This window comes from Fundulus heteroclitus, unplaced genomic scaffold (genome assembly GCF_011125445.2).
Source record: "Fundulus heteroclitus isolate FHET01 unplaced genomic scaffold, MU-UCD_Fhet_4.1 scaffold_79, whole genome shotgun sequence".
In the NCBI taxonomy this organism is placed as follows: Eukaryota; Metazoa; Chordata; class Actinopteri; order Cyprinodontiformes; family Fundulidae; genus Fundulus; species Fundulus heteroclitus.
Window position 1 is genome coordinate 372,027 of NW_023397241.1, and position 25,017 is coordinate 397,043.

The 25,017-nt window shown below is 39.9% G+C and overlaps 1 protein-coding gene across 2 annotated transcripts in view; it reads left to right on the top strand.

Moving 5' to 3' along the window:
• The window catches only part of LOC105920987 (contactin-associated protein-like 2), a 208,744-nt gene that overhangs the window by 132,831 nt on the left and 50,896 nt on the right, over positions 1 to 25,017 (top strand). The window contains exon 25 of one of the 2 annotated variants that reach the window (XM_036134289.1): positions 5,072 to 5,178. The exons of the other annotated variant lie outside the window; for it this stretch is intronic. Within the exon in view, the coding sequence (XP_035990182.1) occupies positions 5,072 to 5,148 (77 nt within the window). The 3' untranslated portion in view covers positions 5,149 to 5,178. Of the gene's footprint in view, positions 1 to 5,071; positions 5,179 to 25,017 lie in introns of those variants that run through there. 2 annotated transcript variants of the gene reach the window in all.

Sequence of the window (25,017 nt, forward strand, 5' to 3'; positions counted from 1 at the left end):
ATAATGACATTTAGCTAAATTAATTGATTGTCAGACAGCACAAAACGTTTGAACGCATCTTATTAACATCCTCATAATTATTTTGATTTGCTTATTTAGTTTTAATTGCCTGTCAAACTACTTTATGTATTTGATATTAATGCCCTATCACCTTACTAGAATTGCCTGCTTATATAAAGTGAATCGACCAACATGAAATGGAGAAAAAAAGTAGAAAAGACATAGCTCTGGAAGAGAATAGAAAGTAAGTAAAAAGTAATAGAAAGTGTTGAAAAGTAAATTAGTCCTTGGATAACGATGCAAATACTCAGACTTTGAAGCCTTTCCGCAGGGGAATGCACCTTTTTCTCTGCGTGTCTTGGTGCTTTTACACACCAGCCTGGTGAGAAGCACTCCATGCAGCAATCAAAAGCGAGGAGATGGCATCACACAAGTAAATGGTAAATGGCTTGTACTTGTATAGCGCTTTAACTAGTCTTGACAACCTTCAAAGCGCTTCACGCTACATTCAGTCATTCACACCCTGATGGTGGTGAGCTGTGTTAGTAGCTACAGCTGCCCTGGGGCAGACTGACAGAGGTGAGGTTGCCATGCACCGGCGCCACCGGGCCCTCTAACCACCGCCAGCAGGCAATGCAGGTGAAGTGTCTTGCCCAAGGACACAACGACAGAGGCAGTCAGCGCGGGGGATCGAATCGCCAACCTGCCAATTGCAAGACGAACTCCCTAACCTCTGTGCCACGTCGCCCCTTAATGGTCATGTGGAAGTAAACTTCTACATGACCATTAAGTTACTGACATTATCATGCAATGCAGAAAATACATTATCACCTCTTTTATATATATCCTTTGTAAATTTCCCCACCTTTTATTCATGATTATGCATTACTTATTTGTCCTCAATAAAATGACATTACTAGACCTTAAACTCTGGCCGCTCAAATTAATTAATGGTAACGATTATATTATCTACATATTAATACTTGTATGATTATAAGAGAAGTTTATGTGCTTATTTCCTCCACGGTTTAGGTGGTGGATCAGCCAGACAGCTCTCTCTGTTTCCACCATCTTGCTCCCCTCACTACTCCTAACGTTTTGTCACTTTAAGAGCTGTCTAAAGCCTAAGATGTGTTATGAATAACTTTTGCCTTACCGAGATAAAATTGCAAGAAAAACCTTAGATTTCAGGAAATTCTAGGTTTTCCTAAAATTATATCACTAAGAGTTACTTTTAGTCTCAGGATTCTTTGTGAATATGGGTACAAATCTTTGCTAAGTTTTTGGAAAGGAACATTTGTTACATTTTTAGCTCTACCTTAATTCCTGACATTTGATTGTATTAGATTGTAATGCATTTGTATTCATTTGATTGTGTTTCTGTACAATAGAGGACACACCATGCTTTTGTTTTTGAGCTACGGTTGAATCACATGATTTCTTCATGTATAGATAAAACAAAAAAACTGTTGCAAAACTTGCTTGGAAATGAGGTCTGCTTGTTTCATTCTCTTTTACTGTGTAGAAGAAGGTCATGCTTTCCTATGAAATGGCATAAAGCACAGTTTCAAAAATTGTATTTGCTTTGGTTTAGGAAGAACATCTAGACTGTTCTAATAGCTACTCTCACAAAAATGTAATCCGATTCACACAACATAATACCAATTTTTTCAGGATTCCCACACAGTCTAGAAAAGTGATGAATTTTATTTCAGGATTTTCCACATCAGGTAAAATGTAGAAAAAGTAGAGTACGGAAAAGTTTATTTGTAGATTTTATTCCCTATGCTATTGTCTAAATGTCGTTTTCCTTTATCCATAATTCTTTTTCCTCCCTTTCCTATATCCTGCCTTCCTTTCTGTCCTTGCTTTGCTTTTGTCCTCCCTCCTCTGTCTTGTGTTCTACCCACGTTTAGAACTGAAGAACCTTTGTAATGAGAGATTAAACATCTTCAAGAAACAGTTGGGTTCTATGTAAACACTTGGGATTGGACTGGCTTTTTTCCCTCCTGTCCTTTCCTTGCATTCTTCCCTTGTTCTCATTCCTTTTTTTCTTGTATAGACCATCCTCCCTTTCTTATCATCCTTGTGTCATTTTTTCATGTTTCTGTTTTTTTCAGGTACCATATTTAAAGTTTACCCATATTCACTCTTTGCCTGAAAAGTGCTATAAAACTCCTGGAACTATACTAAATATTAGTCATGTTTGACCCAAATTAGTTGGGTTCTAAAAGCACAACTATATATTTAAATGAGAATTAAAATAAGTTTTTGTTAGCAGTTTTTAAATTAAATTGTTCCGATCCTCATAAGCAAGTTAAGCAGCACAGACCTTTACCATCATTATATATTTTTTTCAGTTTATACTTGCTATTATTACTATATTAGGGTAACGGCCCCAAAAAGAAGAAATATACAGAAAATAAGGCCCGGTGATTTAAGGACAGTTAAAGGAATGTTATGTTATTTGATGTATTTTAGCATGAATAGGTAATTTAGTTTTATATCAGATATCCTACATCAACTTCTTTCAATTTGTTTTAGATTCTGTGTATTATTTTTAAAATGAAAAACATTTTTGTATCGATCATTTGTGCTATAATTAAAATCTGATATGAGGTGAACATTGTTTAGCAAACACTGTGTCCTAAACAAATTTATCCGTCTATCTGTCATGATTTAGGTTTTTGTTTGTTTGTTATGGACTTTTCCGGATTCAGCTCTCCCTGCGATAGACTGGCGACCTGTCCAGGGTGTACCCAACCTCTCGCCCATTGACAGCTGGAGATAGGCACCAGCACCTCTCGCGATCCCAATAGGGATAGATGTGTTAGAAAATCGATGGATGGATGGATTCAGCTCTGTCCCCTCTCAGCCACAAAAACTATCCAGTTTGCTCAGTCATCTTTCAGCCACCACTGTGCACCTGTTTCAAGTCTGTTCACCTGTTCCCATCTACATATACCTGCTCAGCCAACCCATTCCTACCAGAACATCTCGTCTTACTTCATGCATACTGCCACCGTGCCTCTACCAGTTTCTGTGCGTTTAGCCAGCTGGATTCTTCTGCCCTGTTACGGTCAGCCCACACTGCTGTATGCTGCCTGTGTCTGCGTGCTGCACAAGTCTGCCTTAGTTTCCCCATGAGTTCCAGTCACCTCCTCTGCCCTGTTATGCTATAATAACACCATGATGAATAATTAATCTCAGATTGAATTCTGAGACGTGGAAGAGTTTGACAAAGAAACCCCACTCCTGCCGCAAAGGACACACAGTCAGAGAGGGCGGCCTCTCTCCCTTCTCTCGGCAGGAGGTCAGCTGTGACCACTCCCTACAGATAAAGTCACAGCACATCTCTTAAGACTCTCTCTTCAGCTCTCACTCCTCAGTAGACTGCTACTCTGGCTGGAGCCCTCAGAGGGGGGCTCTCACCCCAGCTCTACAGCAGCTCTCTCAGACCACCTCTTCCTGAAGCAGACAAAGAAGGCCTGTACCATGAGGCCCTGGTCAGGCCTGACCGACGCACATCCAGCATCTGGAGAGAACCTCTTGTCGCCCGGAGAACATATCCGGGCAGACCAGAGCCTGTACAGGGAAGAGAACCCCAGATTCCGCTGAAAGCCAGCAGCAGAGCCCATGCTGAATGCTCACGAGGAGAATCTGCTTAAATCGGACTGCAACCGGGTCAGAGCCTGGAGGACCGACAGGCCTCCATTCCCTCCACACGCTGTGGTTAGCCCACATGCTGCCGCAGAGCTAATGCTAGCCCGCCAACAACAAGCCAACAATTTCCCTCCTTCAACGCTCCTTCTGTGAATGGCCAAACTGGACAGAACTGACACGAGACAAAGGACAGGTTTGGACAGGGAGCTGAGGGTGAAGTAAAAGGTTTATTGGGAAATGTATTGTAAACCGTTGGATACGATGCTTACAACAAAGGGCTAATGAAATAGCTCACGCTAGCCTTCCGTTTATGGTACTGCAAATATAATTTGAGTGTATTTTATGGTTTTAACAGGAAGGTTATCTCCACAAAGGTTTCATACATTGATGGGACATTAATGTTTACATTATCCAGTCCACTCATTGTGACTAAAAATAAAGCTAAAGCCTTTATTTGTTAGTGCTGAACGCCCGCTAGCCAAACTGTTATTAGCCTTGTTAACATCCGGTTTCGGACATTTCAAAAGGAGTTTGTTTAAAGCACAAAGCTTAATCGTTCGCTCCGCCATCCTTCGATGGTGCTATGAGCCTTATCCCCGCATTACTATTGAATATTAATGTTGGTAAAGGCAATTTTGATAACTTTATGTTGTAACCTCTTAGCCACCGACTTGCTACAGCGACCCCAGACGCCTGGAGGGAGAATCGCATTAACAAACTCGGTCGTAAGGGTTTAAATGATTTTACTGAGCAAATCTGTCTTCAGAATATTATTTACTCAAAATAATGTTCTGGTCAACTTGGGCTTTGCATTGTGAATGGGTTGAAACACATGCCAAATGTTGTTGTTTTTTAACTCCATTCCATGCTTTTTGGAATCAGATCTTCAGTGAACAAGGATTCACTGAGGTATTCTGATTATGACCAACCACTTTTGATTTGTCTTTTGTTTGTTTTGCATGTAAATAGTTCCTTAGCTTAGCTTCTTTTTATCTTCATTTTGCTTAGTAGTTTAGTTAAGTTTCACTAGCCTAGTAGAGAGGATTTGTTAATCGAAATGTTGTGTTAATTCAGATATACAGCATTACATAGTGATGTTCTCTGGATGTTAATTTTAACTGTTATTAAATTATTGGACTTGAAAAGAAGTTGTCACTCCTTTATTCTATGTGTGTGCAGGTTTTGCTGTTAAAAGATCGCTAGTGCTCGAATTCACCCCTTTCAACCATTGTCTTGATATCAGTTTAAGAGCTGATCATCACCAGACAATATTTAACAGACAGAGGGTTATTTAATAAACATTAAATAACTTTAAACAGTGTATAATTGCACAACAGCCCATTTCTGCTGATACCTCTGTATCTGTATTGCCTGCTCTGGTTAGCCTCTGCTTTTATCACTGTGTTAGGCCTGTCACTACTGCTCTGGTTCTGCCCTAATCTGATCAAGTCCGGTTCTGTTCACACGCCTCATCTGCCATTATAAATTTTTTCAATAAACCTTTTAAGAACTAAACTCTGTTGTCTGGCTGAATATTGGGTTCCCCTGTATTATTCATAACACTACCACTTTTCTTTGAGGAGTTATGGATGGGTCACATATTATGATAGGAAGAGTTGTCAAATGGGTCTCGACAGAATTCTTCTACTGGTCTTCTCCTGTGCCTTTTCCACATTTCTGTCTACGTTTAAAATGTGTTACAGTTTCTCAATGTTAAATTGAGAAAAAACGTCAACACAAGTTGATGTGTAGAAATTGTCAAACAATAGTCAAATAAAAGAACACAGGACAGCATACCTAAGCACCTTATCCCCAAAGAGACAAAATGTGTAGAATGTGAATATACACTTTGTAAACAACTAATAACCTCTAAAGGAAAAGTCCTGACAGGTGTAGTTGAGGGATGGTACTATCACAGGACTTTCTAAGGCCGTGTGCCCTTATAATTTAGTGGGTTACATCATTCGTATGTACATGAGAAAAATAAAAAGTAGTTCTACTAATCTCAAATGTTTATCATCATACAGAAAGACATGCCTGAACTAGGAGTGGGAGGATGGTATCCATACCTTTAACAACCACATATTCCTCTTTCTGCACTTGTGCCTGATGTTTAGGAATGCATTGCAGGTGAGGGCATAACATTCAGTAATGTATAGTGCTCAGTGAAAGATCCAGTGAATTGATTTTCTATATAATGTGATAGAATTTAATTTCTTTACATCTTTTGACTACCCCAACATCTCAACTTATAAAATAAAAAAGTGATAACATATTTATCCTTACTGATTCATCCTTTATTATAATTCAGTTGTTACAGAACATTACTGTTAAACAAAAGTTGATTTAAAGTTACATTTTGAAAATTACATTAGAATACTAATTTTCATAATTTTCCAGACACATACAGCTATCAGTCAAGTGATTGAAACAATAGAGACAACAGAGTGTCCGGTGTCCTTTCCTGAAAAAGGAGAGCATTCTTCAGGCATACCTTAATTTTCAGGCCCTTACCAACCATGACTAAAGTGAGTTTGATAAGCTGTTATTTTACATATTGTAGCTTAATTGTTTATTTAGCACTCTCTCTGCCCCAGAATTATTTTAATTGGAAAATCATATTAACCATGTCCTTGAATAACACAGTTGCCATTTTTGTGCTATTATACACTGTTTAAAAGTTATTTAATGTTTAATAAATAACTCTCTGTCTGTTAGGTATTGTCTGGTGGATAGCCCAAGAGCTGATATCAGGACAATGGTTGAAAGGGATGATTCGAGCACTGGCGATCTTTTAACAGCAAACTCTGCACACACATAGAATAAGGAGTGACAACTTCTCTTCAACTTCAAGGATTTATTAACAGAAAAAAAGTACATCCAGAGAACATCACTATATACTACTGTTTATCTGAATTAACATTATTTCAATTCAATTCAATTATATTTATATAGCACCAATTCATGAAACATGTCATCTCAAGGCACTTTACAAAGTCAAATTCAATCATATTATACAGATTGGGTCAGATTATACAGATTGGTCAAAAATTTCCTATATAAGGGAATGCAGTTGATTGCTTCAAAGTCCCGACAAGCAGCATTCACTCCTGGAGAAGCGTAGAGCCACAGGGAGAGTCGTCTGCATTGTACATGGCTTTGCAGCAATCCCTCATACTGAGCAAGCATGAAGCGACAGTGGAAAGAAAAACTCCCCATTAACGGGAAGGAAAACCTCCTGCAGAACCGGGCTCAGTATGAACGCTCATCTGCCTCGACCCACTGGGGGTTACAGAAGACAGAGGGGAGACACAACAAGACAGACAAACAAGCACAGGAGCACACATTGACCCAGCAATCTGTTCTACATTAGATGGTAATAGCGGGTGATCCATCTTCTCTGGATGATGTCACAGTTAACAGAACGCCAGACCAGGTGTACCTACTATGAAGATAAAAGAGAGAGAACAGAAAGTTAAAGCAGAAATGACGACACGCAATGCATAATTGAAGAACAGTAGAACTAGAGTGAGAAAATTAGATCCTGATGTCCTTCAGTAGCCTAAGCCTATAGCAGCAAAACTATAAAGGTAGCTCAGAGTAACATGAGCCACTCTAGTTATAAGCTTTGTCAAAAAGGAAAGTTTTAACATTAGTCTTAAAAATAGATAGGGTGTCTGCCTCACGGACCAAAACTGGGAGTTGGTTCCACAGGAGAGGAGCCTGATAGCTAAAGGATCTGCCTCTCATTCTACTTTTAGAGACTCTAGGAACCACCAGCAGACCTGCAGTCTGAGAGCAAAGTGCTCTGTTAGGAACATACGGGGTAATCAGAGCTCTAATATATGATGGAGCTTGATTATTAAGGGCTTTATAAGTTAGAAGAATAATTTTAAATTCTATTCTTGATTTAACAGGAAGCCAATGAAAGGAAGCTAAAATTGGAGAAATATGATCCCGCTTGTTGATTTTCATCAGAACTCTTGCTGCAGCATTTTGGATCAGCTGAAGGCTTTGAACTGCATTTTGTGGACCTCCTGATAGCAAAGAATTACAATAGTCCAGCCTTGAAGTAACAAATACATGGACTAGTTTTTCAGCATCACTCCTGGACAGAATGTTTCTAATTTTGGCGATATTCTGGAGGTGAAAAAAGGAAACTCTGGAAACCTGTTTAATATGGGATTTAAATGACATGTCTTGGTCAAAAATAACACCAAGATTTTTTACTTTATTACCAGAGGCCAAGTTAATGGCACCCAGATTAAGTGATTGGTTAAGAAGTTTATTTTTTGAGGACTCTGGTCCAAAGATTACAACTTCGGTCTTGTCAGAATTTAGATGCAGGAAATTTAAAGTCATCCAGCTTTTGATGTCATCAAGACATGACTGCAGTCGAAGTAAATGATTGGATTCATCAGGATTTATGGATAAATATAACTGAGTGTCATCAGCATAACAGTAGAAACTAGAACATTGAGCAAGTAGGCTAAAGTTGTTTGTTGGTTTTTGGATAATTTTGTCACCAGGGTAGGTGAAAATGGCGTGATGAAAAAAATCTATAAGTCCTACACCAATGAGGGTTACATTTTCTGAATCCAGACAGAAAGACCTACGTTTTGATGTATAATTTGTCTACGTAGAGTGGAAATTGAGCGAGTAGGCTGAAGTTGTTTGTTCTTTTTTACATAATTTTGACTTTGGGGTTGTTGCCAGTCTGAGGTGATTTGGGAAACATCTAAAAGACCTACACCAATGACGGTTACATTTCCTGAATCCTGACAAAAAGACCTACGTTTTGATGTATAATTTTTGCATGTAGAGTGAAAATTGAGCGAGTAGGCTAAAGTTGTACTGTGTTTTTTGGAGAATTTTGTCACCATGGTAACTGAAAATGGCGTGATGAGAAAACGATAAAAGATATCCACATTCCGTTTTCACTTCTGAATAGTTCAAAGATATATCTACAAACTGGAAGTCAAACGATGTTCGTAGGTGAAAGCATGACGACACAGTAGAGTGTTGAAAATGACAATTTTTCTGTGTTTTTGCGAATTTTGTTCCAACCGTAACTGGAAATGACGTCAAGTACAAAAAGCCCACAACGTTTCAATATATAGAATGTGGGGGTCGACCCTGCGGTCCAGCCTGTATTAACGGTGACAGAAAAACAATAAACTATAACTAGAATCGTTCAACTTCTGAAGAAGTTGAAGAAGGCGCCCGCCTGGTGGTGTGCGTAACCGTCAAAGGCAAAGCTTCTGAGTGTTGGTTAGCCTGAGCTTTTGTAGGGTGTAAGGTATATCTGTTAAGAGCTTGTAAGAATTATAAACGTGTCTCTCTCTGCATGTGGTGAAAAAGAAAATGTAAGCTGTTCAGATTGAATGCTGCTTATTTCAAATATGTTTGGTCGTTTAAAAATTATCCTTGGTTGTAGGCTTTTATTGCTTGGGGATTTTATATCAAATGCTTTTAGAGTCTTAAAGTAGAGGTTCTACTTAAGCAGAGGTTTGATACAAGTGTTTGGAAAAAGATTTGTGTGCAGGAAGGCAAAATGTCTGTCTTCTATGTAAACTGTTGTCATTAAAGAAACATCAGAAAACAACACAGGGAAGACACTAAAACCAATGCAATCAGTGTGCTGACACTGTGGAAGGTAAGACAAATACCCCAAGATTTTCCAATATTTTAGTATTTAACCTTTTGCCACGGATCAAAACTTAAGACAGGGCCTTACCTCCATTAGCACTCAGAGTCTCATTGGATTAGGCAATGGACAGCACCTGTGGTGACTACAGAGCCCAACCCGGAAAGTCTGCAGCCATTTCAGCACTGGACATTTCTGTACCAGATTCAATGTGTTTATGGATAACATATGACAAAAAGGTGTGCTCAACATAATATTTAAATATGTTCATGTGACACAAACAAAACCTACACCTTCTGGAAGTTGTAGCAACCAAATACTTAGCAAACAACAAGCTTATGTTTCCATTTTCAATGTTTGCTGTCTTTATCTGCATGGGTGGTTCTCCCTTGCATTGCTAGGAATTGTGGGGCCCTAGAATGAAACCATTACAAGCACTGTTCCAAAGTTGGCAACATTTTTAAAAGAAGCCTTTTTCTATCATTGTGCACTTGTGAAATAAACTCCTAGTTTACTTAGACGCTTGCACTGCTTTTTCTGTTTTGCTACATTTGTTGTTTATTTGGATTTTTAATGTTGCTTTCCTTGTGGTTTTCCTACAATTTAGCATGTATATTATAATATATAACTTTTTGCAATGGAGTACTGGCGATCACAGGTCAACAGCTTTGGTTATTTTGTGTTTAGCCCCAAAAAGGCACTTCTGACATCGACTCTGGTTTGGAGGGTCCTGACACAGAGTACTCCACATTATAAGTCCATACCTGGTCTTTATCCACCAACTCTGTCTTTAGTCTTCTCATTGGGAAGCTTTCCCTAATTTATCGAATAGATTCTTCTTGGCAATTCTCACAAATAATCTAGTTCTTGCTGTTGCTGGGTCACTGTTTAGGACTAAATGTTTTCCTTTTACTCAACTTTCTTTAACATGTTTGTATGTTTATGCAATTTGCAGGTTAAACCTTGTATTACTTACCATTGTCATGTATACAAATAAACAGACATCAGTATACTGACAATAAACATTTATTAACTGAAAAAAACAGAACAAACTTTAAACAGGCAATAATTGTTAAAATTACACCTACAACATGCTCTAGGACAGTGCTTCCCAAACTTTTTGCATCGCGTACCCCTTGGAGCATTTCATCTCCATCCGCGTACCCCCCCCCCCCCCCCCCCCCAAAAAAAAGAAACATTCAACATAGGGATCAGAGTTTTATTAAATTGACTGCAGATATTAAATACATCTGCATTATAAAAGGGCATAACATAATAACATGTAACAAACAAGAACAAAGACTATAACGAGCCTGTTCAGAATACAGCCAAAACTGCGGAGCGTGACGGAGTCCTTGTGACTCTAATGTGAGGGGTGTGCTTGAGAGGACGCGCATAACCCCTGTATGTCTGGCCGAATCGGTGACAGTTTCAGTCTTAAATCGTCTTCCACACATAGTCTGTGTCGGTATTTAGTTTTCAGGCTGGTCAGACATGAAAATCCTCTCTCACATAAATATGTAGTGGCGAATGGCATTAATTTCTTGACTGCGCGTGTTGCCAGTTCAGGGTACTCGGTGAGCAGCCTTATCCGGCTCATCAGCAACACACCGGACGCAGCGACGGGACCAGGCTGTGAAGACCGAGGAGGACCTGTAGGCCGTGGGCCAGAATCTGTACGGTGATTTTTCGTATGAACTGTCAGGGGGCAACTTTCTTCCACCGGGAAAAGTTGCTACACATAGCAGTGATCTCAAAACACCAATGTTCCCACGTTTTCACTTGCACATTAAGAAGTTATAGCCGATAAAAAATCTAAACTGTGGCGCTCATTCGTTTTCTAACACGCTTGTCCCTGCGTTCGCGAGGTGCCGGTGTCTATCTCCAGCTGTCAGTGGGTGAGAGGCGTTGTATAAACTGGACAGGTCGCCAGTCCATCGCAGGGCAGAAATAGTCCAGACTTTTGCCCAATTTACTGTGATATGACCAAGACCAGCTGCGCTAGAATAGCACAGGCAACAGGTGTTGTGCCAAACAACTTATCCCCGCCAGAATTTGTATTCCCTGCGTTGGGAGTGCATTCATCTGGAAGAATGAATCCAGTCAACTCCGCCTCATTTCCAACCTATTAGGCGTGGAAATGAAGATCTTTTACTTTTCTTAACGAAATATAGCAATGGTGTCGTTACATTATTGTTCAGTTAGTGTGAAAAAACTGAAAATGTAACACTTGTTAGTGCGATCATAAAGGATTGCTATGTTGGTTAAAACTCAATTGATCACTCAATATAACACGTTATGAGAAAGTAAACGGCTCTGTGGTCATTTTCACGTGTCACGAAAATATTAGCTTTATGTTATTAGATTGTCGCATGTCTGTCTGCTTAAACCAAAAATCCACCTTCCTGAGTTCATCACAGCTGTCTGCTTGTTCGTCTTTTTTCCTTTTCTTTTCTTTTTGACCCGCATGAATGGATCGTATAGAGCGGATTTCACGTGTGATCAAATGAACACTGAATAAAGGTACAGCCAAAATTATCAGATTTAATAATATTTTAATTCAACCAAGAACCATATATATGGAGGACCAAGTCTTCCATATTTAAAAATAAATACAGAAATAAATAAATGCTCAAATAAATAAGCATACAATTGCCACCAAATTAATAAATGTAGGTAAAAATTAAATTATACAATGAGACATAAATGTATATATCTCTTTTAATTAGCTTATTTATTTATTCGCATTTGTAATAATTACCTTATTTATTTATTGTCCGTTATAATCTTCAACTTTATTTATTAATTACTTATTTTTTAAGTATTTTTTATGTGCATGTTATAATATTTTTGTCTGTTTTATTCTTCCTTTGTATTTTTTTACCCTATATATTTCTGTGATGCTATTTATTTCTGCCTGTCGTTTTTACATTTCTGCATGTCCTTTTTACATTTCTGTATGCATTTCTGCCTCATTATGCAAATGAGGAGGGGCTGTGTCTTAAGGGCTCAACTTCTTCCCATTGGTTGGTTAGCATTTTACTGCGTTGGTCGAATCTACATGGTTGTTAAGCCCATCTGGGCTGCGGATGATCCGTTCACAGCTCTGTCCATCCAGAGCTCAGTCTAGACCTGCCTTCTGCGGAGCTGGTTCAGCTTCTTTCACATCTTATTTGTGCTGCAGGTAACCGAGCAGCAGAAAGAGCGATCAGAGTCATGATTTTTTTGAGCGGCTCCCAGATAACCGGTCATGGCTGCACGCTGGATCACAAAACAGTTCTGCTAACCAGATGCATTCTAAAATGCCAATTAGTCTGTTTATAAGTTTCGTTCTTATTTATCCTGCATTTTTTAATTACGTGCGCTGTGTCTGCTCCTCTCTCCTGCCTTCCCTCGGAGCCAGGGGCTTATCAGCGGCCAGCTTTCAAAACGTGAATCACTTAATGTCCTTCCACTTGTACCAAAATGTCCCAGCTGTGTTTCATGCTCTTTTATATTTAACGACACAGAGCCAGTGGTGCTTCGGTGGGCTGCTGGCTTGCGCTTGAATTAAAGTGCGCAAAACATTACATGTAATTCAGGTGCAGACTTTTTAAGGAATTTGTAAAATCAGGGGCTTCAGCTCAGATCGATTATTCCTTCTCTTCCCTCTAAAGAAGTCCTTTACAGTCTTTATTTATGCTTTTTCCCCACTGTTTATCCCTCGCGCGCAGCGCACTAGGGTAAAATCCAGCAGCTGGATAAACCGCAGTGAAGTTGGTTTGAAGTTGGATATTGGACATTCAAGCTCCACAGAGTCAGCGGGATCTAGCTCATGGTTGATCCGGTTGAGGGACTCCAATTTCGCCCAGCGTCTCTCAGCTGCTCCCTCCTCACACACGCGGTGGTGCAGTTAGGGACCGTCAAAAAAATCTTTGAACCAAGCACTCTTGATAAACAAAAATCAATAAATTCCTTATCATGTGACCATTTAAGATAAAACAAATATAAATTGATGCCAATAGATAAAATCTGTAAGGAACACTTGTTTTTATTCCATTTTAAGCTATTTTCGATTTTTAAAATATTTTTAAAGACAAAAATTGGGACTTTTATTCAATAGCTTACAGGTCATGTGACCCACTCACTCAAATTCTTTGTGAAATTGTTCTACTACATTAGCCTGATGAGGCACACTCGTTTATATTCCATTTTAAGACTTTGTTTATTTTTAAAGATATTTAATATACAAACAGCCACTGACTCCAAATCTATGTCAAATTGTTCTACTACTTTAGTCAGATGGGGCACACTGATTTTTATTCCATTGTAAGCCTTTGTTTATTTTTAAAGATTTTTTATAATGAAAATAATTGATATTTCTTCAATAGCTTCCAGGTCATGTGACCCACTCCCTCAAATTCTTTGTGAAATTGTTCTACTTCTTTAGCCAACTTTTGTCTTTGAAAAAATCTTAAAAATTGAAAATAACTTAAAATGGAATAAAAACAAGTGTGCCTTACAGATGTTATTTAGTGGCATGATTTTATATTAATTTTGTCATAGGTGGTCACAAGATACGGAATTTATTGACTTTTGTTTCTCAAGAGTGCTTGGTTCAAAGGTTTTTTGACGGTCCCTAACTGCACCACCGCGTGTGGGAGGAGGGAGCAGCTGAGAGACGCTGGCCGAAATTGGAGTCCCTCAATCAGCTCAACCGTGAGCTAGATCCCGCCGACTCCGCGGAGCTTGAATGTCCAATATCCAAATTCAAACCAACTTCACCGCGGTGCTGGATCATGCGTAAAGACGCAGTGTGAACCCCAAGTGTTGCAGCTGAGGGGGAAATGTTGGATCGGCTTGATGAAACTCCGCCTTATTCACAAATTAGACCAAGATAGATAGAATAATGATAATCTGTAGTGTTTTTTATTGCCTGGATGTGAATCTGATAATTCATATTGTGCCTTTTATAATCAACTACAATATTTTCTTTTCAAACGAGCTCTGCATAGGGTCCAATGTAATTCACCCAGCGCGATGGGAGACTCGTTTTGGGGAAACTACGGTTGTAGCTCAGTGTCTGCCTTGCTGTGGTTGCAGAGAGGTGTCTGTTTTGTAGAATAAACCATCCGCCGACGAGTTATCTGGAAAAGCCGATTCTGAAACCACAGAAAAATATTTCAGATCCCAAATGTACAGCGTTCTAATTCTTCCAGTCTATTAGCAGCTTCCCTTAAGAGGTCGGACACTGAACGTCTGCCTGCTGAGTTTGAAATTACTAAACAATGCTTTAATGCGGGGAACAGCCATGTAGATTTGACCGATGCAGTAAAATGCTAACCAACCAATGGGAAGAAGTTGAGCCCTTAAGACACAGCCCCTCCTCATTTGCATAATGAGGCAGAAATGCATACAGAAATGTAAAAAGGACAGGCAGAAATGTAAAAACGACAGGCAGAAATAAATAGCATCACAGAAATATATAGGGTAAAAAAATACAAAGGAAGAATAAAACAGACAAAAATATTATAACATGCACATAAATAAATACTTAAAAAATAAGAAATTATTAAATAAAGTTGAAGATTATAATGGACAATAAATAAATAAGGTAATTATTACAAAGGTGAATAAATAAAGAAGCTAATTAATTCAATTCAATTCAATTTTATTTATATAGCGCCAAATCATGAAACATGTCATCTCAAGGCACTTTACAAAGTCAAGTTCAATCATATTATACAGATTGGGTCAGATTATACAGATTGGTCAAAAATGTCCTATATAAGGAAACCAGTTGATTGCATCAAAGTCCCGACAAGCAGCATTCACTCCTGGGGAACCGTAGAGCCACAGGGAGAGTCGTCTGCATTGTACATGGCTTTGCTGCAATCCCTCATACTGAGCAAGCATGAAGCGACAGTGGGAAGAAAAACCACCCATTAACGGGAAGGAAAAACCTCCGGCAGAACCGGGCTCAGTATGAACGGTCATCTGCCTCGACCGACTGGGTCGAGGCAGATATAAAAGAGATATATACATTTATGTCTCATTGTATAATTTAATTTCTACCTACATTTATTAATTTGGTGGCAATTAATTGTATGCTTATTTATTTATTGAGCATTTATTTATTTCTGTATTTATTTTTAAATATGGAAGACTTTGTCCTCCATACATATAGATATTAACCATATTAAAAAAACGAGATATGTCTCTTTTAAAAATAGAACAATGTATTACGAGTTTAAAAAATCTATTTAATTTTATTAGAATGTGATATTTAAAATATTTAGACTTCATAAAGCTGAAGGTTAAAACTTTTATTGATTTCAAAAATACAATACAAAATTCTACAAATTCCGAAGGGGATAAATCGTTTGGCACAACGAGTTTATATAACGCGTCTCGCCCATTGACAGCTGGAGATCGGGACCAGCACCTCGCAAACCCAGCGGGGATAAGCGTGTTAGAAAATGGATGGATGGATGGATGGATGGATGGATGGATGGATCGATGAATGGATGGATGGTCTGGGCTATTTCTTTTTTCTTGCCATCAAGATCTCAGCCAGCTGGCACCAGAAATGCTATTATTGGGCTTTCTTCGTCTGGAAACAAATGCATACAAACATCTTACGGGCGCAGCCATGATGAACTGGTGAAAGCGCACAGCTGACAATACAGCGATCTGATTGGCTGAGCAGCAAAAATCGAATCACGTGACCTCTTCGACCGGAGCGCCACAGTTTAGATTTTTTATCGCCTATAACTTATTAATGTGCAAGTGAAAACGTGGGAACATTGGTGTTTTGAGATCACTGCTATGTGTAGCAACTTTTCCCGGTGGAAGAAAGTTGCCCCCTGACAGTTCATACGAAACTTCTTAAGGAAGCGTCCTACAGATTCTGGCCCACGCCAGCCACACACTCCGCTGCGTGCAGCTCCTCCGTGCGCTAAGGCGCTCGGCTCCTCTTCACCTCCCGGCCGCATAATGACCTCCGCGGCTACGATGACGGAGCCTCTCCACAGCGGCTGGACCCCGCCGGCTGCGATCAGCGGAGGAACCACACACCCTCCACCGCCCGCTGATGACGGCACTTCTCTCCCTCTGCACCAGCAGAAACCCTGCGGCTCCTCCTGTCCTTCTTCGGGGACGTCACAGCTCACCTCTAACCAACTTTATCAGTGTCAAGCCCGAGCCCTACTCGAGCTCGTGCTATTCATTGACTTTAAGGTTGCTGCTTCGCGTACGAGGCCACTATTGTACGGCATTTGATTTTTTTTTTCCTGCATTTTTATTTTTTTTCCAAAATCTTTTCCCGTACCCCCTGTCATGACGTCGCGTACCCCCTAGGGGTACGCAAACAATAGTTTGGGAATAACTGCTCTAGGATAAAGAGAAATCAAACAAATTGAAGTAAAATACATATGATATCATGTATAATGGGCATTGTCTGTAAGAAACAGATCAGCTGTATCTTATAGGTGATGCCAATGACACATGTAATTGTTTTCTGTGTCCTGCATGAGGGCAGTTGTGGAATGTTCTCTTATAACCAAATGGCCAATCTGAATAAAAAAATACACAAAAGGTTACACACAGTCAACAGACCACAGTCCAAGCATTTTATCTACAATTTAGGGTTCAACTATTTGAGCTAGGCCTGTTTTAGGTTGCTATGCAGACTGGGGTGGTGGTTCCCCTATTTAAAAAGGGGGACCGGAGGGTGTGTTCCGTTTTGGTGGCCTTAGGATTGCGTCTCTGCTATTCGCGGATGACATGGTCCTATTGGCTTCATCAGGGCGTGATCTACAGCTCTCACTGGAGCGGTTCGCAGCCGAGTGCAAAGCGGCCGGGATGAAAATCAGTGCCTCCAAATCCGAGAACATGGTCTTGAACCGGAAAAGGGTAGAGTGCCTTCTCCGGGTTGGGGAGGATGTGCTGCCCCTAGTGGAGGAGTTCAAGTATCTTGGGGTCTTGTTCACGAATGAGGGGAAGATGGAGCGGGAGATCGACAGGCGGATTGGTGCAGCATCTGCTGTGAAGCGGGCGCTGTACCGATCCGTTGTGGTGAAGAGAGAGCTGAGCCAAAAGGCGAAGCTCTCGATTTACCGGTCGATCTACGTTCCTACCCTCATCTATGGTCACGAGCTTTGGGTCGTGACCGAAAGAACGAGATCCCGGATACAAGCGGGTGAAATGAGTTTTCTCCATAGTGTGTCTGGGCTCTCCCTTAGAGATAGGGTGAGGAGCTCAGTCATCCGGGGAGGACTCAGAGTAGAGCCGCTGCTCCTCCACGTCGAGAGGAGCCAGTTGAGGTGGCTCGGGCATCTGGTCCGTTTTTATGTTTAAACTTTCCTTTTTGACAAAGCTTATAGTTAGAGTGGCTCATACCCTGAGCTATCTCTATAGTTGTGCTGTGATAGGCCTAGGCTGCTGGAGGACATCAGGGTCTAATTTTCTCACTCTACTGATTTCTACTGTTCTTCAGTCTACTGTTCTCCAGTTTTGCATTGTATTACATTGAAATGACTGTCGTCATTTCAGCTTTTAACTTTTTGCTCTCTCTCTTTTTCTTCATAGTAGGTACACCTGGTCTGGCGTTCTGTTAACTGTGACATCATCCAGAGAAGACGGCTCACCCGCTACTACCATCTAATGTAGAACAGATTACTAGATCAATGTGTGCTTCTGTGCTTTTTTGTCTCTCTTGTTGTGTCTCTGCTCTGTCTTCCGTAACCCCAGTCGGTCGAGGCAGATGACCGTTCATACTGAGCCCGGTTCTGCCGGAGGTTTTCCTTCCCGTTAATGGGGAGTTTTTCTTCCCACTGTCGCTTCATGCTTGCTCAGTATGAGGGATTGCAGCAAAGCCATGTACAATGCAGACGACTCTCCCTGTGGCTCTACGGTTCCACAGGAGTGAATGCTGCTTGTCGGGACTTTGATGCAATCAACTGGTTTCCTTATATAGGACATTTTTGACCAATCTGTATAATCTGACCCAATCTGTATAATATGATTGAACTTGATTTTGTAAAGTGCCTTGAGATGACATGTTTCATGATTTGGCGCTATATAAATAAAATTGAATTGAATTGAATTAAACAAATGTGTTTGTAATCTTGATTTAAAAGAACTCAGGCTTTCTGCACTTTTACAGTTTTCTGGAAGTTTGTTCCAGATAAACAGAGCATAGGAACTAAATGCTGCTTCTCCTTGTTTAGTGCTGGTTCTAGGTATGCAGAGCAGGCTGGAACCAGAAGACCTTAGTGGTCTGGAAAGTTGATACACTGATAACAAGTCTGTAATGTATTTAGGTGCTAAGCCATTTAGGGATTTATAAACTAACAGAAGTATTTTAAAGTCTATTCTCTGAGATACAGGGAGCCAGTGTAAGGACTTTAGAACTGGGGTTATGTGCTCTACTTTCTTAGTCTTAGTAAGGACGCGTGCAGCAGCGTTCTGGATCAGCTGCAGCTGTCTGATCCACTTTTTAGGCAGACCTGTGAAAACACTGTTGCAGTAATCAATTCTACTAAATATAAACGCATGGATTAGTTTTTCCAGATCCTTTTGAGACATTAGTCCTTTAATCCTGGAAATGTTCCTCAGGTGATAGAAAGCCGACCTTGTCACTGTCTGTAAATGCTTTTGGAGGTTCAGGTCTGAGTCCATCACTACACCAAGGTTTTGGGACTGATCAGTGGTTTCTAGCTGAAGCGACTGAAGCTGTGTGCTAACTTTTGATCTCTCCTCTATTGGTCCAAATATTATTACTTCAGTTTTGTTTTTATTCAATTGAAGAAAGTTTTGACACATCCAGCAAGATGTGCACCAACAATTTGTCCTCCTTTGAACTCACCCATGTCACCCATAATGTTGTGTGCATTGCAATATTTTGAGCAAAACTGTGCTCTTACCCTGCTAATTGGACCTTCACACTCTGCTCTTATTGGTTCAATGTGCAATTAATGAAGAATAGCCACCAGGCTGGTCCAATTTAGCCATGAAACCTCCCACAATAAAATGAGATGTGTTTCAGTTTCATTGTCCAACCCCTGTATATATTGTATTGTACTGAATTGAGTTACTGAAATAATTGTCTATACTTTTATTTATTAAGATTTAATTCTAGTGTTTATGTAAGGCAGAGGTTACAAATGTAAACGTTACAACCTTTTGTTTGGACCGTTTTTGCCTTTTCTTCTTTTTATTATAAACGGCTCTAAGAGAAGAGGTGGAAACAACGCCCCCAAAATGACGCTTGTGGCCAAAAAGTGTATTACGTCAGTAGTGGTTTAGGACTACCATAGCAAATGAATGGGAAACGTTGACCGTCAACTGTCGCCAATTAGCTCATTAGCTGCGTCTCAGATAGAAATACGCAGTTTGCAGCTCTGCAGACGCAAAGTTTTCCCGGTCGGCAGGTTTTGATGAAGAAAAATCCCTTTCACTCAGAAGGTTTGATTTAAAATCCCCAAGCGATGAGAGCCTACGACCAAGTAACTCGGAAGCTTTGCCTTTGACGGTCACGCCCACCACCAGGCCGGCGCCTTCTTCAACTTCTTCAGAAGTTGAACGATTCTAGTTAGGCGCCCGCCTATGCATTGAAAATGCATGGCGGAGGCCTTATGTTATGCACCTAATAAGGGTTTCTTTATTAGGCGCCCGCCTATGCATTGAAAATGCATGGCGGAGGCCTTATGTTATGCACCTAATAAGGATTTCTTTATTATTATTAGGCGCCCGCCTATGCATTGAAAATGCATGGCGAAGGCCTTATGCTATGCACCTAATAAGGGTTTCTTTATTATTATTATTATTATAGTACCGTTAATACAGCCCGAACCGTAGGGTCTACCCCCACATACTATATATCGAAACGTTGGTCTCGACGCCGCGATCAGGGCTTTTTGTACTTGACGCCGTTTCGACTTACATTTGGAACAAAATTCGCAAAAAACACTTCTTAACACAACTGACCTCTCAATAAAGCTCGGCTGAGCACGACACTGGTGTTTTGGTCGAGTGGGTTAGGTGTCAGGCTGCAAAGCAGAAGATCGAAAGTTCGAATCCAAGCTGTGCCAATTTTAGAGAATTACATTTTCACCCAATATTTCATTTCCCTTTGGCTTTAAAAAACGATTTTTCAATTTAAATCAATACAGTTCACCTCATGCCTTTAACTTTTTTATTCACATATTTTATTTTTTCATGCTACATTGAAGTATTTAATCATGTTTTAATAACACCAATTTTCCATGCTGCTTCGATGCAGACCTTCTCCTGTTGGCTGTTGGCTCATTAGCAGCCTCATTTGTTGTGGTCTGTTGTCATTCACACAGAACAATAAACCGTGCCAGCCGACATGAGTTTTACAAACGGCAAAGCTTTGTCTTAAGCAGTAACGTGCCTCTACTCCGCGCTGCGTTCTCAGACCAGTGTGATGCGTTCCCGAGCGTCAGAAAGCTGCATTCAGGAGCATGGGACATTTCTAATTTACAATAATATATATATTTTTTTACAAGTAACAATTAAATAACTTGAACAACTGGTATAAATGAATGATGATAAAGGAATTTATTTAACATGTTTTGGGACAGTTTGTATTCAGACGTTTTAAGAAAACATTAAAGTATTTTATGTATTGTTTATTAATTTATTTTATATTATACTTAATCTCCTCCTTTTCCTGTATAATCCTGCCTCAAGCATTTCGCTGGCTCTCCTTATTATTGTAAACTTTGTAATGTAACGAGAGTTCAGGGACATCCTACAATCAGGCTTAGGCTACTGGAGGACATCAGGGCCAGTTTTTCTCACTCTACTGATTTCTACTGTTCTCCAGTTTTGCATTGCATTGCATTGAAATGAAAGTCACATTTCCTGCCACAGTTGTTTGCTGCTTCTCCACCGAAGCCAGGCCTGCAAGCTCTCCACCATCAGCCATCACTTATCAGTTACCCTCCTTCACTGCCTTGAATTTTAGTCATACTCAAAAACTGCTAGTTGAAAGAATAATTAATTTCATTATTATTTTCTGTTTAAATATCCAGTCATATTCACTGAATTAGAACATCTTTTTAGAATGTTTTTTAGTCTGAAAATGACAAGTACCTTTTGAAATTAACCTTAATGCAGGTACCAAACTTGTCCTTAAACCACAATAATTGTATTTATTTTACTACTATAATGTACTATTTTAATCTTAAATCTTATTTTTATTAGTTGGGATGGCTGCCAGCACAACACTGCATTATGTCCTCGTGACAGAAATCATCGCTAGAAAAATGCATTATCATCATTCAACAATGATTACTGAAAAAGACGTACTTCGTTCCTGCAGTTCCTATACTGTCCACGAGTGGCGCTGTGTGAGCAGACAACAAGCAGTACTCTTTGAGTTCCGGGTCAGAGGTGAACTCCTCCATCTTGTGGCTGCTATTGCTTGCTGTGCTGTGCTGCCGTTTTTCCTAAATTACTGAAGGATATTGTTGAATCAAGTCCAATTTACCCAGACGAAGGGTGTTCCATTGGGTGTTTTCCTTGCAACTACGTGACGGTGAGTCGTTTATTTAATGTCGGTTTTATATTATGGTAGAAATGCGGTGGCAAGGCTACACGGCACTGAGGGATGGAAGAGCTGCCCGAAGCTGACACCCCACCCACAGAAAAAACTCCGTTAAATAGACGGAATGGTTAGTGCTTCGCTTGTGCAGGTTTGTGCCGTTAAAATTACCGTTTGTGCTGTTTTGGTTTTGAAGATATTAAAGAATATTTGTTAAGGTCATCCAGAGTTCACCATCTCCCCATTTTGCTTCGAATCCGATCAAACTAGGGCTACTTCTTTTAGTGCTTTGTTTGTGCAGGTTTGTGCCGTTAAAATTGTTTGTGCTGCTTTGGTTTCGGAGATATTCTGAATTTTAATTTCAAACGATGACGTCATCCCAGCCCGCCGCTTCAAAATAAAGTGCTACGGTAAATCATATGTTATTGCCGTCACTGGAAAAAACGTAAGTCTTTTTAATATATTTCTACTGATAAATCAGTAACATTACTATGAAGTTGTGTCATCTACCGAGCCTCCCCCCCCCCCCCCCCTACAGCATTCTTATAAAATGATTTATATATTCCTGCTTATTGGCAAAGATCTCTTGGGACACATGTTTTTGTTTGTTTTTTTTAGTTTCCTGACTGAGGGGAGAGGCTGGAACAGTCTCTGTGCAGGATGGCTGGCGTCCTTAATGATGTTCCTCATTTGTGTAAAAAGATGTGGTCAGATCTACCGTTTGGTCTCAACACTTTTCTCAAGAAAGCAGTTATTACTGTGAATGCAGTAGGCATTCACAGTTCTTGAGATCCTGTTTCTCTTTATTCTTTATTATTACTGTGAATGCAGTAGGCATTCACAGTTATTGAGATCCTCTTCTGCCTTTTTACTGTTTAAACTTTGCTTCGCTTCTCCTCCTACAGTTTTTCTCCGATTTCAACCATTCAACTTTTAAACTATTCAGCTTCTTCTGGAATGGATGGCTATGTCTTTTTGTACTTTTAACTCTTCAACTTTTTAAAATATTCAGCTTTTTCTGCAAATTTTCAGCTTTTTTTTTATCCCATAGGAAATGAATGTAATTCACTAAAATTCCGCTCATTTAAGCTGCTTTTTGACAGCTTACTGCTTCAGCCTACTTTCAGCTAGAAACGCCATTCAACTTTTAAAATGTAGTGATATCTTTCAGCTATTATGGTCTATTTCAGCTTTTTCATATCTTTTACCATTTTCATATAGTACCTCCTTAAAATAATTTTGGCTTTTCAAGAAATTCAGCAAATAACATGCGTTGCTATGGTCGTCAAGGAGGCAGTTATAGAGTGCGCACTCTAGAAATTTAACAAATTCTTCTTCTCCGAACAACTTCTTCTCACTCGCTCAATTTTCAACCTATCCACATGAATTATACATCAAAACGTAGGAATTTTTGTCTGAATTCAGGAAATGTAACAGTCATTGGTGTAGCATTTATAGATTTTTCGCAAATCCTCCCAGAGCGACACAAACCCGAAACCTCCCCCATTCATTTCCTATGGAGCGGTTTTGAAAAATGACGTCTGAAAATCCAAAACATCATACGTTTTCGCATCGTCACTACTCCTAAACCGTTTGATGTACAGGCATGAGACTTTCACATATGAATGTCCCAACCCTTCTGGCACTCACAAAAAAGGAATTTTGTGGATAACTGTTACGGTTTTTCCGCAGGAACAATTTGTTCGGGAGTAGCACATTTGCAAAATCCTGAAGACGCTTTGGACCTCCATCACCCCAAAGGATCCACTTTTTTACATCGTCGCTGTGCCTACACCGATTTTTGTACAAACATAAAAATGAGCAACATAGTCCTCAAAAGCCTGCTGATACTCACAGTGAAATAATTGTTTTGATATCTCTTATACTTTTTCAGCTAGAGCGATTTGTTCGGGACTGTTTTTAGAGGATTTTGGAAATTCCTTAAAAAACCCCTTTAGATCATAATTTTTTACGCCTTTATTAAACTTTTTCCAGCAAAAAACGATAGCTTTTCTTCTTCCCCTATCCGTTACGAACTAAACGCAGAAAAAATTACGTCTCTACCATTTAGGGATCAGGAGATATGAAGCGTTGTTCGGGGCAAAGTTCTCAATTATAATCCAATGGGACTTATTGTGAGCCAAGTCTCTGCACTTTGGTAGACTGGCCGCTGCAGGTGTGTGAGTGAGTTACCATGACGACGGAACTCTGAGGGCCAGAGGGAGAGGATCAATTGAGATACAATGGCAACTTTTGACGCTCACCGCAGTTGCTGTGATTAATGTAGGAATCTGAAATTCGCACAGTCACTTCCTCTTGACATTTTAAAATTTTCAAGTGACTTTCAGCTATGTGTCATTTTTCTGTCCCATTTTTGATTTCACATGCTTTCCTATTGGGCCTTTGCTTCCAACAGGACCTGGCATGATGCCCAGACACGACCCAATTGGCCAATACAGCACCACCCACCTGTGGGAAATGGCGCTACTAACCATTTTGGTCAAATATTGAGTTCTGGGCCCAGATGTGGTGAGGCTGAGTTGCTAAAGGAGGCCAATCTGACCCATGAACTTTGGTGACGTTTGGCGACATTAAGTATTGGCACCCCTATTTGAGGCACTTCCCAGTACAGGATTTGGACCAAACTGACAGAGTACAATCACCCGGTGATCCTGAGCACAACCATGTTAGCGGCTAATGGTTAGCATGTTGCTAATTGGAAGTAGCTCTAGGAAGCTCGGACAAACCTCTGCTTTACAGAGTCTGTACCTCCTTTATACAGAATGCTCCACAATAAGTTTGGGCCTCGTCACGTAAAGCATCTCCAAGTTAGGAGGTGTCAAACATCCAATGCTTTTCAATGGGGGCGAAACCCCTTATACTCCCTAGAAATGCAGGCCCACATATGGCAACAGTATATTCAAGTTTGAAATTCTACTTATGCTTTGTTAAACGATTCAGTGTTTAGAATGAGTTAGGAAATGTTTGGTGCCTTTCCTTCGGTTTCTTCTTCTTCTAATAATTCAGCTATTGTTCTTTCATGTACAACTTCTTCAACTTTTTCAACTTCTTCAATGCTTTTCAGCTATTTTTTCTCTTCAAAGATCTTCTGCATCTTTTGCTTAAACATTCAGCTATCTGCATTCACAGTGCA